An 18,347-nucleotide genomic window follows, 5' to 3' on the forward strand; every position below is an offset into this window, starting at 1 on the left:
CACCCCTGCCTGTTGCTGCTTGTGCTCTGGAGGCAGTGACTGCAGCTCATGCACCACCTTGCTGAGAATCACCTCTTGGAGCCACTGCAGTCTGCATTGAGAATGCACCATTCCACTGACAGAGATCCTATTAAAGTTGCATTGCCGAGACATTTATTGGATGCTGGCCCTGCACCCCAGGGCGCTGGACTGACATCTGGATGCCCTGCCTGTTGCACCAATGATTGGAAGCCATACCTGTTCTGGCTTGGAAGCACAGAGATTAATAACCAGGATAGAATACTTTTACATTTCATGTCAGGACTCTTCGCTATTCTTCTGGATTTTTTTTTTTCTGTTTCTGTTTTCTATTTCTTCTGTTTGTTAAGAACTTCTTGTAAAAATTGTAAAAACCTTGTAACTGCTAGAATGGCCTAAGCAGTGGGTCACCCTTCTGAGTCTGGTCTGCTTGAGTTTGTTCCTCATTATCATCAGAGGCAGTTTTTCCTTAACAATTGCCTGTGTTCTTGCCAGCGGGGTGGGGAGGTGGGGTTGGTAAGGTTAGACCTTACTCGTGTGAAGCACACTGAGGAAGCATTTATGTGATTTCACACTGTATGAGGTCTGTTAGAAAAGTATCGGACCTTTTTATTTTTTTTCAAAACCATATGGATTTGAATCACGTGTGATTGCATCAGCCAAGCTTGAACCTTCGTGCGCATGCGTGAGTTTTTTCACGCCTGTCGGTTGCGTCATTCGCCTGTGAGCAGGCTTTGAGTGAGCACTGGTCCACCCCTCTCGTCGTTAAGGAAATGGCGGAATGATTTGGAGCTTTGCTGCATCAATTTTTTCCTGAAACTGTGAGAGACCTCCAGGTGGACACCATTCGGAAAATTCAGATGGCTTTCAGGGCCGATTTTATGGGGATTACACAGATTAAGGAGTGCTCCAGCCGGTTTAAAGACCGCCCACAGCGTCTGAGAGCGTGGCGCACTCCGAGCGCCGATCGACAGCTCAAATCCCGCTGAAACAACCAGATCATTTCCAATGTGAAGGTTTTGTTGATCCGGGACGTCGTCTGACTTTCACAAAAAGGCAGAAGACGTGGACATCAGCACTTTTTCGGCACATTCCACTGTTACAGGCATTGTCCCTAATGTCCAGCGGTTTGTCCAGTGTTCTCTTATCTGCCTCTGTCACCAGAGAGTCCCGCTTCATGCCAACCACAGAGCCAGCTCACCTGATCACTTTGTCCAGCCTGGATGTGTTCTTCTTGGATGTGCTGCTCCCCCAGCACACCACGGTGTAAAAGAGGAAACGGCTACCACTGACTGGTAGAACACCCACAGGAGTTCCCTGCAGATGTTAACAGACCGCAGCCTCCTCAGTAAGTCCAGCCTGCTCTGTCCCTTCCTGTACAGGTGGTTGGTGTGGGGTGTTCAGTGCAGTTTGCTGCCCAGCCCCAGGTACTTGTTGGAATCCACAGCCTCCGCCTCAGCTCCCTGGATGAGAATGGGTTGGGACTTGGTCTGGACTTACCAAAGTCAATGACCAGCTCCTTTGTCTTTGAGGTGTTGAGCTGTAAATGTTTTGTGTGGCACCAGGCAGCAAAGTCCTTCTCTACGCTAGGCTAACTATAAGTGACATCACAAGGTTAAGTTCTTCTTTCAGGTTGTCTTGTGGTGCCAGCACATGCCAAGGAGCAGGAGCAACAGGTTGTGCATCTCCCTTCAGTTATATCTTGGAGGTGAATGGTAAGACACCAGACCCTTTGAAGATGTCTGGTTGCTGATCACAGCTGAATAGACACTATTCTGTGCACTGACATTGTTGGTACAGCCTGATCTGCTGTGGTGCCCCTTGGCATGTGCAGCTGAAGGAAAAAGAAGATAAATGAGTGTCTCCTGAAGCTCAGATTTAGTCACTCTGGCTTTAATCTGTTTTCTTCATATGTGCTTTGACTGCTGCAAGTGATATCTTGGATTTGAGACTTTTTTAAAAATTCTTGAAAAGTTATTTCACAGCAACTTCTTTATTGTCTGGCTGATAATGAACATCATAAACCATTACAATGGGCATTTAGACTCTGCAGAAGCAATGCTTAATAAAGTGGCAAATGATCTTCTATATCTAATTTTGCCGTTCACAACACCATGGTATTTCTGGTGTTTAATTCTGGCCTCTAGGCTATTATATTTTGTCAGTGCGGAAAGTTCCTGGTTCAAACCCCACCCCTGCCACATTTCTCCGTGTAATATGGAGTTGTGTCAAAAAGGGCTTCTGACGTAAACCTGTGCCAATTCAACATACAGCTCAACCTCGGATTTGCTGTGGCGACCCACAGTGCAAACAAAGGACGTGGCCAGAAACTCCTGTTACGGTTCGGATGAGTGTGGAGGATGAACCCAAAAGCAGGGAGCAGAAAATGGACATTAGAAAATGAATTTATTTACAATGGATTAATATACAGAGGAAAAATTATATGCAGGGGCGTAGTCTAGCCGAGTGGAGACGGGCCCACGCGGCAGTGGGACCAGGGGATCCGCAGTGCCGGCAACTTTGGTTCTGGAGTGTGGGTTCAGAGCCAGGTGGCCGCCACAAGCTGTCGACGAGGCTGGGAAAGAGACACAGATGGTGAGTGCTGAGCCAGTCACTTCCAGAAGCGGTTCACACAGTCAATCAGTGATAAACTATCACAGCTGGTCCAGATATGCAGGCAGTTAGACAGAATGATTCAGTTTAGTTTCTTCTAGAAGTTCTTATCGGGAAAAGTTCACAGTTCAGTTTGTATGATTATTCCAGGCAGCGTTCAGTGAGCAGCGACTCATATGAGCAAATTTCATCCTACAAACCATCATTTGATGCTGTCAAAGAGCTACACTCTCCTCTGCCCATCAGAGCCAAGGGATTTTCATATATAGGGGGAGGTGATGGTGTCTCAGTTTTAATTCAGTTTATTAATTTTATATAGCGCCAACTCACAACAGTGTCGCTTCAAGGTGCTTCACAAAAAAAAAAAAAAAAAAAAAAATCTGATCTCACTGGGACAGGAAGCCAGTGAAGAGACACCGAAATGGGTGTAATTTGGTCAAACTTTCTGTTTCCTGTCATACGTCTGGCAGCAGCATTTTGAACCAATTGGAGACCCCTAATGCTGGACTGTGGCAAACCAGAAAATAGAACATTGCAGTAGTCCAATCTAGAAGAAACAAATGCAAGAATCACGGTCTCAGCATCAGCCATAGGCAGGATGGGAGGAATTTTTGCTATATTTCACAGGTAGAAGAAAGCAGTCCTTGTAATATCTCTATTGTGGAGGTCAACGGACAACGTAGGAGCAAAAATTACCCCAAGGTTCCTCACTTTGTCAGTATGATGTATGACACACAAACCTAGGCTAAGCGTTAACTGGTCAAATTGATGCCGATGTCTCGGTGGACCAAGAACCATCATTTCAGTCTTATCAAGTTCAAAGTTCAAGTTCAAGATACTTGACATCCAGCTCTCACTGATGTAAGGTAATCTTCTAAACATTTTATGTGGATGAGATTACTAGCAGGTATCGGTATGTATAACTGAGTATCATCAGCATAGCAATGAAAGGTAATCCCAAAATGCCGCAGTATGTGCCCAAGTGTCTTAAGGAGAATGCTATGCAGGCTTGCTGAGACTAGCACATGAAGGTGTGAAAACACGCAGGAAAGCTGAAAGGAGGATATTGTTTCATCAGACTAATCAGACAACTTTAGACAAGTTGGTGGTTGCTGTTAGTGTTGTGCACAATCTCCTCATTTCACACCATGTGACTTTCATCTGTTTCCAAACTCGTGTAAGACCAGTCAAGTAAATGACTGGACTTTTCAGCAAACATGATGAAATTAAATTTGGTGCATGGGAGTAAATGTTATCCTTGTATTCAAACAGTTTTTGTTTCTTCTTGTTTTGATCCATTCTACAGCTACATGGGTTGGAGGAGGCTTTATTGTTGGCACTTCAGAGATGGTGTACACCCCATCGATGGGACTAATCGGGGGACTGTTGACAGTGGCGGCAACCAGCATGACATTAGTTGTAGGTAAGTGTTGATTAAACTGACTTTGGATTGGCATATTTCAATGCAGTTTATGTCAGTGTGGTTTATTTACTTCTTACAGGTTACTCCACTGTGCTGTTATGACTGATAACTCTTGCCAGGATCACAGATGAATTTAAAACTGACAGCTAAATTTTTCTAGAGGGGGAAATAGCTGCAGTTATGGTTAAGGTTACCTGTTCAGTAATTAACAACTGGCAAGACTTCTGTAATCCAGCCTTTAATGAGTAAAAGTCCTAAAACATATTTGTTCCATCCCCCATTTAACCAGCTGTTTCTAATTAGGTCAACTCTTGAGGCAGGTATGTAGAAGAGCTAATCAGTGAAATCACCTGGGTTTAGGTGCACAGTGAGAAACAAGACATGGTAGGACTTTTACTAACTGAAGCCAGAGTTACTAACTCTACTACCTAGTTACTACCTCTGCAGATGTCTAGCTAGACAATCTGCTGTGTCATATTGTCCCAGTTATTCATCAAGCAAACTTGCCATGGTTTTGTAACCTCACATGGTGGAGCCACTAACTATCTATCATCCTCCTTTTGTCTGAATTCCCCCTGCCACAATACTCACTCAGGGCTTCACTCTCGTTATTTATCCTGTAACATCCTTTGGACATACTGGTGCCATAGCCTGGAACAGAATCCCTACTTGGTTGGAGTTGATTAGCAGCAAGACAAGTTTTAAAAGACAGTTAAAGTGATTTTTATTCACTCTTTTTTTATTCACAGTCACTCTTTTGGCAAAACCATAAGCACTTTTCACCTGTTTAGACACAACTTGCCAACACATTTTCATTGTAATGCACCTGTGCTGCATAATGGTGAGCACAGGTGGCAAAAGTCAAACACAGTTATAAAGCACTGGTGTTACCAGTTGAACACAACAACTCAAAATTGATCACACTTGTGGCCAATGATGTGAGGGAAGATATATAAGCCAATTCAGAGAGCACTGGTTTGTGAGGCACAACAATGGAGTGAAATCTGAGAGGAGGAGTTGGTGTGAGAGGTGGTCAAGGTGGTCAAAGTGGTCAGCGAAGACAAAGAACTCCTTCACAAGGGCCAATACCTCATTCCCTACCTGGAGTAGGTAATCCATCAGCTTCCTGCTGAGAACCATGGCCTCAGCTTTAAGGTGCATTTACACATAGGCAAGACATGTTACGAATGTTATATTTGCTTCATTCTTAGCACATTACTGACATTCTTAACATGACTTAACACATCTGAATAGGTTTCTTAATAGTGCGTGTTGGTGCGTGATATTCATGATTTTTGTGGAGCATGTTTTTGGCTGTCAAAAAAATCTATGAATGTCACACACCACCCTCATTTCGTCTAATGTCGTGGAGGTCGCAACTGAGCGTGTTGATCCGTCTTGATTAGTCGTGACCCTTAATAGAGCGTGACACCATTCTTCTCTGACGTGCGCCCAATTAAACCTTGCTGCACCGCATTCACTTTCATTGCTACAAGTATGCTGAAGGAGGACAGTGATGCCCAGTTGGCTAAGCTTCGTTCCAATGCTCCTCAGTGCACTCCTGCAAGTGTTCCACCTGCTGCATGCACCTGATGTTTGGGAAAACGAGCAAGACCAGAGCCACGTGGAGACACACATCTGACTCTCGCTCCTCTCTGCGCCACTCCATGGCACAGAGCCTAACGAAGCATACAGTCATAAAGTTCTTCTGGGGTGGATTGAGGAGCAAACTGGAGCAATCTGAATTGTTCAGCAACTGACAGTTGGATGAATATGGGTGTGTGTGTGGAGACAATTCACCTCATTCACAACATGACAGAACTTAACACTGCACTGGTACGCGCGATAGCGCACAGCAGCGTGGAACATTATTCTTGACCATGCGTAATGGTTCCTGATAATTCTCCAACCACACGTGCCATTAATCATAACGCGTGGTAACAGGTTGCAACAGTTCCTGAGGACACTTGACACCTCTGCCTCGAATCATCACATTCGTGATCAACAGCCAAGAATGTATACTTCGTGGCATTCGTGATGTGCTGTCGTTATGTGTAAACGCAGCATTAGAGGTGCTAATCCTCATCCCATCCACTTCACACTCGGCTGTGAACCGATCCAGTTACTGCTGGATGTCACAGGCCGACGAAGCCAGCAGGACCACATCATCTTAAAAAATCAGTAATATGACCCTGAGCCAACCAAACTGAAGACCCTCCTACCCCCAACTACACCTCAACATCCTGTCCATGAATATCACAAACAGAATTGGTGACAAGGTGCAGCCCTGGTGAAGGTCAAACCCCACTGGAAACAAGTCTGACTTATTGCAGAGATGCCAAACACAGCTTTCGCTTTTTGAGCGCAGAGATTGGATGGCCCTGAGAAAGGACCCCCTTAGTCCAAACTCCCACAGCACCTCCCACAGTAACTCCTGGGGTACCTGATCATGTGCCTTCTCCAAGTCCGCAAAACACATGTAGACTGGATGGGCATACTCCCAGGCCCCCTCCAGGATCCCTGTGAGAATGAAGAGCTGGTCGGTTGTTCCCCAGCCAGGACAGAACTCCTCTTCTTCCTCTTCAATCTGATGTTCGACTATCAGCCAAACCCTCCTTTCCAGGAACCTGGAGTAGACTTTAAACAGGGAGGCTGAGTAGTGTGATGCCCCTGTAATTGGCACACACTCTGTGCTCCGCCTTTTAAAATGTGGGGACCTCCACCACAGACACTCCTTAGGCACTGTCCCAGACCTCAACGCAATATTCAAGAGATGTCTCATCCAAGACAGTCCCTCCACACCCCTTCAGCAATTCTGGCTGAACATTTCCCATTCTGGTTCAATGCTCCCAACCTCCACAGGGATACCAGAAATGCTTCGCTGGAGGTGTGAGTTGAAGATCTGTCAAGGCAGTGGGCTCCTCCACACATTCCCAGTTCACCTCCATTATCTGTTTGGGCTTACCAGCTCTATCCAAAGTCCTCCCCCACCTTCTGATCCAACTCACCACCAGATGGTGATCTGTTGACAGCCCTGCACCTCACTTCACCTCAGTGTCTAGAACATGCGGCCTTAATTCAGATGATATGATCACAATATCACTTGATGAGGGCCCTCTATCCAGGCCTAGCTCCAGAAGGGGGCCCCGAGCTTCATCTGGGATGGGTCACGTTTCCTCTTCCTCATTTATTCATAGTCATTGTGAACCATTCTTAGTCTGGCTTCTCGCCTGAGACCAATTTGCCATGGGCGACCGTTCCAGGACTACGAAGGTTCCAGACAACACAGCTCTCAGGTTCATAAGAGCACATAAATCTCTTCACTAGGATAGGGTGATGGTTCCCAGAGGGGAGTACTTAAACATTGAAATAAATTTTACAACCACTCGTTTCATAGTTCAAAGTCATCAAAGATTTAGAAAACTTTGTGATTTGTTGGGTGTGAGGTGTCATCTGAGAAAATGGGCCCTCTGCTGCAGCAGTATGAGGTGCTGAACAAACCATCTTTAGCCTGCTTGTCACTTTTTGTGCCCCAGTGAGAGTTAGAACTGTACATGCTTGGTCAAGATGGGTTGGACATAAGTTCCTTCCACAGAAGGAGCCATGTGGATTCTGAATCATGTGACTGGCCACTTGCTGCCAGGATATATATTTTAATTCATTGTCAGGCTAATCGCCTCCCTTGGGTTATGCATTACTGGTTTTGCATTGAGTCTGTGAGAATGCTCTTGTGTATTTGTGACACCCCGAGTATACATCATTGAAAACAAACCACAATTTTCTTGTCTTGGTTGTCAAGGTGGCCTTCTGTTTGCCAAAGTTATGAGACAAAGAAAATATGTGACGATGCTCGACCCATTCCACGTCAAGTATGGAAAAGTCGTCGTAATCATTCAGAGCCTGATGTCAATTCTCATTGATCTTCTCTGGATTCCATCAACACTTTCTGGTTTAGGTGAAGTATGCACAGTACAAAGGTTTGCTTAGACTTCAAAAGATATTGAGTAATGTGATCTGTAATCTGAGCCAAACAGGGCAGCATGGTGGCTTAGTGGTTTGGGTAATATCTAGAATGAAACACAAAATTGCAACAAAATACATGAAGTAGTGACAATTTTTACTTGGAATCACACAGAAATGATGTCAAGTTTGTGAACAAAGTGCTCAAGATGGCTACTGGGTGCTACAATGCTGCCATTATGTGAAATGAGGCTGTGGAAATACTCCCGAGTGTAGCCACGGAAGTCAAAGACCTGTGAATTGCAACAGAATAAAATAAAATTATAATAAAAAAGCCTAGCATAGTTCCATGAATGAGGAAAAAAAGGGAAGGAAAGAGTTCATGTTTTGTTTACTGGCTGCACACAAATCAACTAGTAAAACTATCTCCAGCAGAGCAACAGCCTGCTGCTTATTGCTATTATTATCATCCCTGCTCGATCCACTCTCCTCCAGCATTGAAGGTGGGGTCAATACAGATCCCCTTCTCATTTCTAAGGAATGACTAGAATACGATCTTCCACTGGCCGGGTTCCAGGCACTGTGATGCGGAGCAGCATTTCAGGGTTGTGCATCTTTTTGATTTGATTTTTTTTATTCATACTGTCTGTCTCTCATGGTTTCTCTGCAGCGGCATCTCTTGAGCTACCCTGGACATAGAAATTCCACTCCAGAATCAATCAAGAGACAATCTTTGTTACCACCAAGGGATTGCCATGATATAGACACATATTATGGAAGCATGAGGTCATGACAGAGACATCTTGGCTACACGCCTGCGGTGCTGATAACTATTTCATCTGTAGAACAGCCTCAGATGACATTAAGGGTTCTATCTCACTGTGCTGTGACAGCCTGTGAATGGCAATTGCAAGGGAAAACGCTTGATATTGCGCATTGTTTGCTGAGTGGCGCTCTTGCCTCGCTTCATTCACAGGCCATCGCCAGTGTTATGCCTGGATTTTGAATATTTCAATGTTGGTGAGGCAACAGGGCTCCTCCCAGTTTTCTTCCAGAGCCGTCGCTGGTGTCGTGTGACTCTTTGAATGTACTCGCTGTAACTCCTAATGTGAGAGATTCAGAAAATAATTGATGGGGGGGGGGGGGGGGGGGGGGGGGGGGGGGGGGGGGGGGGGGGGGGGGGTTTTGGCAACATGCATGAGTTGTGGGAGAGCACACCACAATAGCCGAGATGATCAGAAAGGACGAGCCAATTCTGGCAGTGGCCAAGCTGCTGCCAGCCTGGTCGGAAATGTCAGGACTTCTTCTGGACTTATGTATTTAATGTTTCTTTCTTTTCTTTTTTTTTTTTTTTGAGGCACACAATTCTGTATTCACGAGTGGAGCACAGCACTATGGAGCTTTTAATCTTGTTTTATATGTCTGCAGTGCTTGCTCTGTCTCCCATCCCATCTCTCTCTCTCCCTCTCTCCTTCTCTCTCTCTCTAAGGAGGTGCATTTGAGTTCTTTGATGTCCTCCTTGTGAGGATTATGCACGATCACTGAGGAAATATGACACATTTTTATTAAATGACACACTCCTCATATCCAGCTCCAACAGCGTTCACATGGGTCTTTAAACCGGGAAAATCTTTTTGATAAATGCCATGGAAATGTGACATCTGTCCATCACAACCAAAAACCTAGGAGGATGGAGGACATGTCTGTACCAAGTCAATGTGCAGATCCACCTCAGATCTGCTGTGGGACAATCTGAGTGAAAAATACAAGGGAACAGCTGAAGGGACTAAAAATGTTATTGCAGAATAGACCAAATCAAATTAAAGTATGCACACCCCTGAAGTGCTGCTGGAATTCACTGTGTCATGGAGAAAAGTTTGATCCAGCACCCAAACGATCACTGTGCTTGGATGTCATGGATCATATAAGCCTGGCTTATATACTGGACATGGAAGATAGGACAGGAGATCCGGGGGTGCATTCTGCAAGTCTGTGAGTGCACTGTAGGCTTTATTATTATTATTATTATTATTATTTATTAATTTAGTTTTATTTTATTATTATTGTTTTGCCAATTTTTGGTAGAGTGGAGGAATTTCCATAGTCTATTCACATGGATAAGAGCAGGATAATAAGAGCTGAACACTTTGTGGGCAAACGTCATTATTTGAGCTGCGAGTGGCCACTTCAGTGAAATACCAACTGTGACACTATCACTAGTTTGTGTGTTTGGTTGCTAATTTGCACCTCCAACTGCTCTCCAGCAGTCGCACTAAGGACCCTAAGGACTGATGCCGTGGGAGTCTTCACCACTTTGTGTTGCTTGTGTATGTTTGTGTGTGACTGACAGGTCTCACCATGAGTGTGATTCTGGATTTGACCATCCCAGTGAGCATCTGGATCTCTGCTGCTGTGGTCATAATTTACACCCTGCTGGGAGGTCTGTACTCTGTGGCCTACACAGACGTCATACAGCTCATCCTCATATTCATCAGCTTGGTGAGTCATTAAATTTTTACTGTTGTAACAGCTTAATTTTGGTCAGGCCCCAGATTCTATATTTTTAAAATTATTTAGCATACCTGACACCCTCTGGTGTCCATGGACATGTCAGCACATCCAGATCAGCATGTCATCATATGTCTATTAATAAATATGCAACAGAATGTAACAGAGACTTCCCACAACAACGTCATACTTGGGGTTTCCATCTTCCCTCAAGAGGATCCGTCACTCACAGCTTCTCCTTGAGGCTGGAGAATATCACACTGTCCTGCGACGTCAGGGTGGCTCTCGCCCTACAAGTTGTTGCCGTGTCTGTCACTGTAGAATTGTCATTGAAACATGCCAATAAACATTTACATTCAACAACAGCCTTACCACAACTTGAAAAAAGAAAAAAACACAAAGAAAATCATTTTGAAAATAACATAGTTTTTTGTTTGTTTGTTTTGTTTTTAATCAACGCATGTATTTTTTCAATGCACCAGTTGTGGAGTGTGGAGTTTCTGGGATTGAGGGATTTTATTTTTATGATCTTGATTTATTTAAAAGATTTATCTAAAAATAGAAGACATCCAGCTGACACTGGTAAGTTATTTTATTTTACAAATACAGTAGTGTTCAGAATAATAGTAGTACTGTTGGGAAAGTGTAGGTACACGGACCCACAACAGGGGGAGCAAATGAACGGACAATGGAGTAGGTCAAATAACAACACTTTACTGTTGTGAATGTGCACAACAAATACAACAGATTACAACAATAGACAGGTGTCAATTCACAAAGGTGTCGTGTGGGCAGGCTCGAAGATAGGAGACGCCTGTCCAAAGCAGAACCGGAACCACACGATTTCCTCCGCCACCAGACCCCGGGAATACTGGAGCCGCCAAGTCCCGAACTCCCAGGTGGCCACTGCCTCCGCGTGTCGGACCTGGTACTGCTGGCGAGGAACAAAAAGCAATTAAAGGAGGGCGCGTTTGCACCCAGGAATCCGTACGGCAGGAAAAACTACCTCCACCTCTCGTTGGAAAAGTAGTCCACACTACAACGCACAAAGTCACAAAAATAGCACTGTCAACCAGTCAGCTGAGGTACGTTACCTTCCAGGTAGAACGATATCTCGGCAAAGAGGTGGAGACGTCGTCCTGCTGATATACCCCTGCCGATCAGATGATTGGTAACAGCTGTTGCAGGTGATGCGTGACAGCTGTCACCCTGGCTGCTCCTGTGAGGCGGCTGCGCCCTCTGGTGCCTGGAGCCCGCACTCCAGACAGGGCGCCCTCTGGTGGTGGGCCAGCAGTACCTCCTCTTCTGGCGGCCCACACAACAGGACCCACCCCTCAACGGGCGCCTCCTGGCGCCCGACCGGGCTTGTCCGGGTGGCGGCGGTAGAAATCGGCCAGGAGGGCCGGGTCCAGGATGAAGCTCTTCTTCACCCAGGAGCGTTCTTCAGGTCCGTACCCCTCCCAGTCCACCAAATACTGGAAGCCCCGGCCCATCCTACGGACATCTAAGAGCCGGCGCACAGTCCAAGCCGGCTCGCCATCGATGATCCGGGCAGGAGGTGGTGCCGGACCGGGAGTACAAAGGGGTGAGGTGTGATGGGGCTTGATCCGGGACACGTGGAAAACGGGAGGGATCCGCAGTGAGGCCGGAAGCTGAAACCTCACTGCGGCTGGACTGATGACCTTGATGATCTTGAACGGACCGATATACCGGTCCTGCAGTTTAGGGGAGTCCACTTGAAGGGGTATGTCCTTAGTAGACAACCACACTGCCTGCCCTGGCCGGTACGTAGGGGCCGGGGTCCGCCGACGGTCTGCATGGGCCTTCGTCCTCATCCGGGCCCTCAGCAAGGCAGAACGGGCGGCACGCCACACCCGACGGCACTTCCGTAGGTGGGCCTGGACCGAGGGCACACCGACCTCTCCCTCAACCACCGGAAACAAAGGAGGTTGGTACCCCAGACACACCTCGAAAGGGGAGAGGCCGGTGGCTGACGACACCTGGCTGTTATGGGCATACTCGATCCAGGCCAGATGGGTACTCCAGGCCGCCGGGTGCGCGGCTGTCACGCAACGCAGGGCCTGCTCCACCTCCTGATTGGCCCGTTCTGCTTGCCCGTTGGTCTGGGGATGATACCCGGATGAGAGACTCACCGTGGCCCCCAGTTCCCAGCAGAAGCTCCTCCAGACTTGCGAGGAGAACTGGGGACCGCGATCGGAGACGATGTCTGTCGGGATCCCATGCAGCCGGACGACGTGGTGGACCAGGAGGTCCGCTGTCTCCCGGGCCGTCGGGAGCTTCGGGAGGGCCACGAAGTGGGCCGTCTTGGAGAATCGGTCCACTATCGTGAGGATGTTGGTGTTGCCCTGGGACGGCGGGAGGCCCGTGACAAAATTCAGGCCGATGTGGGACCAGGGGCGATGGGGCACGGGCAGCGGCTGGAGCAGTCCCGAAGCCCTGCGATGATCAGCCTTGCTCCTGGCGCAGGTGGTGCAGGCCTGGATATAATCCCGGACGTCGGCCTCTAGGGACGCCCACCAGAAGCACTGCCGGACAACTGCCACGGTTCTTCGCACCCCTGGATGACAGGAGAGCTTAGAGCCGTGACAGAAGTCCAGGACTGCAGCCCTAGCTTCTGGTGGGACGTAGAGTCTGTTCTTCGCCCAGTTCCGGGGTCCGGGCTTCGTGCCAGGGCCTCCCGGACGGTTCTCTCTACGTCCCAGGTAAGGGTGGCCACGATAGTGGACTCCGGGATGATGGGTTCCGGTGGATCCGACAACTCCGCTTTGACTTCTTCTTCGTGTACCCGGGACAAGGCATCCGATCTCTGGTTTTTGGTCCCGGGACGGTAGGTGATCCGGAAGTCAAAACGGCCGAAGAACAGTGACCAGCGGGCTTGCCTGGGGTTCAGCCGCTTGGCGGTCCTGATATACTCCAGGTTCCGGTGGTCAGTGAAAACCGTGAATGGCACGGACGTTCCCTCCAACAGATGTCTCCACTCTTCAAGAGCCTCTTTCACCGCAAGGAGTTCTCGATTGCCGACGTCATAGTTCCGTTCGGCCGGGGTCAACCTGCGGGAAAAATAGGCACACGGGTGAAGGACCTTATCGGTCTTCCCGCTCTGGGAAAGCACAGCTCCTATCCCTGAGTCCGAGGCGTCCACTTCAACCACTAACTGGCGGCTAGGATCGTGCTGCACCAGAACGGGTGCAGACGAGAAACGCCGTTTCAACTCCTTGAACGCGGCATCGCAACGATCCGACCAGGTGAAGGGGACTTTTGGTGAGGTCAGGGCTGTCAGGGGGCTAACTACCTGACTGTAGCCCTTAATGAACCTCCTGTAAAATTAGCAAAGCCGAGGAACTGTTGCAGCTTCCTACGGCTGGTGGGTTGGGGACAGTCTCTCACCGCCGCGACCTTGGCCGGATCAGGAGCGACAGAGTTAGGGGAGATGATAAACCCCAGGAAGGACAAAGAAGTGCGGTGAAACTCGCACTTCTCGCCCTTCACAAACAGCCGGTTCTCTAATAACCGCTGCAGGACCTGACGTACATGCCGGACATGGGTCTCAGGATCCGGAGAAAAGATGAGTATGTCGTCCAGATATAGAAGACGAATCGGTGCAGGAAATCCCGCAAGACATCATTAACCAATGCTTGGAACGTCGCGGGGGCGTTTGTAAGACCGAACGGCATGACCAGGTACTCAAAGTGACCTAACGGGGTGTTAAATGCCGTCTTCCACTCGTCTCCCTTCCGGATCCGAACCAGGTGATACGCATTCCTGAGATCGAGCTTGGTGAACATTTGGGCTCCATGCAGGGGCGTGAACACTGAATCCAACAAGGGCAATGGGTATCGGTTGCGAACCGTGATTTCGTTCAGCCCCCTGTAATCAATGCATGGACGTAGTCCGCCATCCTTTTTCCCCACAAAAAAGAAACCTGCACCCATCGGGGAAGTGGAATTCCAGATCAACCCGGCAGCTAAAGAGTCCCGGATGTAGGTCTCCATTGATTCGCGCTCAGGTCGTGAGAGGTTGTACAGCCTCCTGGACGGGAACTCAACGCCTGGAACCAAATCAATGGCACAATCATACGGACGGTGGGGGGGAAGGGTGAGCGCCAGATCCTTACTGAACACATCCACAAGGTCATGGTACTCCACCGGCACCGTCCCTAGATTGGGCGGGACTCTGACCTCCTCCTTAGCCTGGGAACCGGGAGGAACCGAGGAACTTAAGCATACCCGATGGCAGGTCTCGCTCCACTGCAACACTACCCCGGACGGCCAATCGATCCGGGGATTGTGTTTTAACATCCAGGGAAATCCTAAAATCACACGTGAGGTAGCAGGAGTCACAAAAAACTCGATCTCCTCCCGGTGATTTCCTGACACCACCAGAGTTACAGGTGGTGTCTTATGTGTGATTGGAGGGAGTAGGGAGCCATCTAGTGCCCGCACCTGCACAGGCGAGGTGAGCGCCACCAGAGGGAGCCCTATCTCCCTGGCCCATCTGCTGTCTAACAGATTCCCTTCAGAGCCCGTGTCCACCAGTGCTGGGGCCTTCAGGGTTAAATCCTCATAAAGGATTGTAACGGAGTCGTGTGGCAATGTGGGTGTGTCCCACGTGAATGTCTCGGCCCACCCCTAGCCCAGTTTCTAGGGGCGGGCGTTGGTGTTTAACCGCTCGGGGCAGTCTCTTACCTGATGCTCTATTGAGCCACAAACAAAACACGCTCCGCGGGCCAGCCTCCTCTGTCTATCTGGTGCCCTAAATGTGGCCCTGCTCGTGTCCATAGCTTCGTCAGCAGGGGGAGCTGTAACCACACGGAGCGTAGGGGCCGTGGAGCGTGGGGAGGGCGGAACGCGGTCGGAACCGGAAGGGAGAGGGACGGCGCGTGCCCGGCCACGCCCTTCGTCTCGTTCCCGCCGGCGTTCTTCTAACCGATTGTCTAATCGTATAACGAGATCGATAAGCCCATCTAAATCCCGCGGTTCGTCCTTAGCCACCAGGTGCTCCTTTAGAACCACGACAGTCCGTTTACAAAGGCGGCGCGGAGGGCAGTGCTATTTCAGCCGGACCTCGCAGCCGCGATGCGGAAGTCGACTGCATAGGCAGCTGCGCTCCGGCGCCCCTGTCTCATTGACAGCAGCACGGCTGAAGCGGTCTCTCCTCTATTTGGGTAATCGAACACTGTTCTGAACTCCCTCACAAACCCATCATATGTCTGAAGGAGCCGTGAATTCTGCTCCCAGAGCGCTGTAGCCCAAGCGCGTGCCTCACCGCGAAGCAGGTTTATTACATAAGCTATCTTGCTGGCATCAGTTGCGTACATGACAGGACGTTGTGCGAAGACGAGCGAACACTGCATAAGGAAGTCCGCGCACGTCTCCACACAACCTCCGTACGGCTCTGGAGGGCTTATGTATGCTTCCGGGGAAGGTGGGAGGGGTCGTTGAACGACCTGTGGAACGTCACTGTTACGCACAGGGTCGACAGGAGGGAGAGACGCAGCAGCGCCCTGAGGGCGCGCTTCCACCTGCGCGGCAAGAGCCTCCACCCTGCGGTTAAGGAGGACGTTCTGCTCGGTCATTAAATCCAACCGAGCCGTGAAAGCGGTGAGGATCCGCTGCAACTCACCGATCATTCCTCCTGCGGACGCCTGTGCGCCCTGTTCTTCCATTGGCCGTTCAACAGCCGGTTGACGCCCCTCGGGATCCATGACGCTGGCCGAGATATCCTGTTGGGAAAGTGTAGGTACACGGACCCACAACAGGGGGCGCAAATGAACAGACAATGGAGTAGGTCAAATAACAACACTTTACTGTTGTGAATGTGCACAACAAATACAACAGATTACAACAATAGACAGGTGTCAATTCACAAAGGTGTCGTGTGGGCAGGCTCGAAGATAGGAGACGCCTGTCCAAAGCAGAACCGGAACCACACGATTTCCTCCGCCACCAGACCCCGGGAATACTGGAGCCGCCAAGTCCCGAACTCCCAGGTGGCCACTGCCTCCGCGTGTCGGACCTGGTACTGCTGGCGAGGAACAAAAAGCAATTAAAGGAGGGCGTGTTTGCACCCAGGAATCCGTACGGCAGGAAAAACTACCTCCACCTCTCGTTGGAAAAGTAGTCCACACTACAACGCACAAATTCACAAAAATAGCACTGTCAACCAGTCAGCTGAGGTACGTTACCTTCCAGGTAGAACGATATCCCGGCAAAGAGGTGGAGACGTCGTCCTGCTGATATACCCCTGCCGATCAGATGATTGGTAACAGCTGTTGCAGGTGATGCATGACAGTTGTCACCCTGGCTGCTCCTGTGAGGCGGCTGCGCCCTCTGGTGCCTGGAGCCCGCACTCCAGACAGGGTGCCCTCTGGTGGTGGGCCAGCAGTACCTCCTCTTCTGGCGGCCCACACAACAAGTACTATGTGACTAAAAAGATTAATCCAGGTTTTGAGTATATTTCTTATTGTTACATGGGAAACAAGGTACCAGTAGATTCAGTAGATTCTCACAAATCCAACAAGACCAAGCATTCATGATATGCACACTCTTAAGGCTATGAAATTGGGCTATTAGTAAAAAAAAAGTAGAAAAGGGGGTGTTCACAATAATAGTAGTGTGACATTCACTCAGTGAGTTCGTCAATTTTGTGGAACAAACAGGTGTGCATCAGGTGTCCCCTATTTAAGGATGAAGCCAGCACCTGTTGAACATGCGTTTCTCTTTGAAAGCCTGAAGAAATGGGACGTTCAAGACATTGTTCAGAAGAACAGCGTAGTTTGATTAAAAAGTTGATTGGAGAGGGGAAAACCTATACACAGGTGCAAAACAGTTATAGGCTGTTCATCTACAATGATCTCCAATGCTTTAAAATGGACAAAAAACCAGAGACGCGTGGAAGAAAACGGAAAACAACCATCAAAATGGATAGAAGAATAACCAGAATGGCAAAGGCTCACCCATTGATCAGCTCCAGGATGATCAAAGACAGTCTGGAGTTACCTGTAAGTGCTGTGACAGTTAGAAGACGCCTGTGTGAAGCTAATTTATTTGCAAGAATCCCCCACAAAGTCCCTCTGACACTGACATTGTAGACCGATGGGTCGTAACAGAGTCACAAAGCCATGTATAATTGTTTATTTATTTGCAAGAATCCCCCGCAAAGTCCCTCTGTTAAATAAAAGATGTGCAGAAGAGGTTACAATTTGCCAAAGAACACATCAACTGGCCTAAAGAGAAATGGAGGAATATTTTGTGGACTGATGAGTAAAATTGTTATTTTTGGGTCCAAGGGCCGCAGACAGTTTGTGAGACGACCCCCAAACTCTGAATTCAAGCCACAGTTCACAGTGAAGACAGTGAAGCATGGTGGTGCAAGTATCATGATATGGGCATGACAATGACCCCAAGCACACTAGTAAACGAGCAAAATCCTGGTTCCATCCCAACAAAATTAATGCCTCGCAGATGTGAAGAAATCATGAAAAACTGTGGTTATACAAATCAAATCAATTTTATTTATATAGCGCCAAATCACAACAAACAGTTGCCCCAAGGCACTTTATATTGTAAGGCAAGGCCATAGAATAATTACGGAAAAACCCCAACAGTCAAAACGACACCCTGTGAGCAAGCACTTGGCGACAGTGGGAAGGAAACACTCCCTTTTAACAGGAAGAAACCTCCAGCAGAACCAGGCTCAGGGAGGGGCAGTCTTCTGCTGGGACTGGTTGGGGCTGAGGGAGAGAACCAGGAAAAAGACATGCTGTGGAGGGGAGCAGAGATCGATCACTAATGATTAAATGCAG

The 18,347-nt window shown here is 48.5% G+C and overlaps 1 protein-coding gene across 1 annotated transcript in view; it reads left to right on the top strand.

The window, feature by feature from the left end:
* LOC117523805 (high affinity choline transporter 1-like) overlaps positions 1–18,347 on the top strand; it is a 132,730-nt gene that overhangs the window by 77,256 nt on the left and 37,127 nt on the right. The window contains 3 exon segments of the mRNA XM_034185416.1: positions 3,904–4,054; positions 7,854–8,009; positions 10,365–10,513. Coding sequence (XP_034041307.1) covers positions 3,904–4,054; positions 7,854–8,009; positions 10,365–10,513 — 456 coding nt within the window.

This window comes from Thalassophryne amazonica, chromosome 13, assembly GCF_902500255.1.
Source record: "Thalassophryne amazonica chromosome 13, fThaAma1.1, whole genome shotgun sequence".
NCBI classification, from domain to species: Eukaryota; Metazoa; Chordata; class Actinopteri; order Batrachoidiformes; family Batrachoididae; genus Thalassophryne; species Thalassophryne amazonica.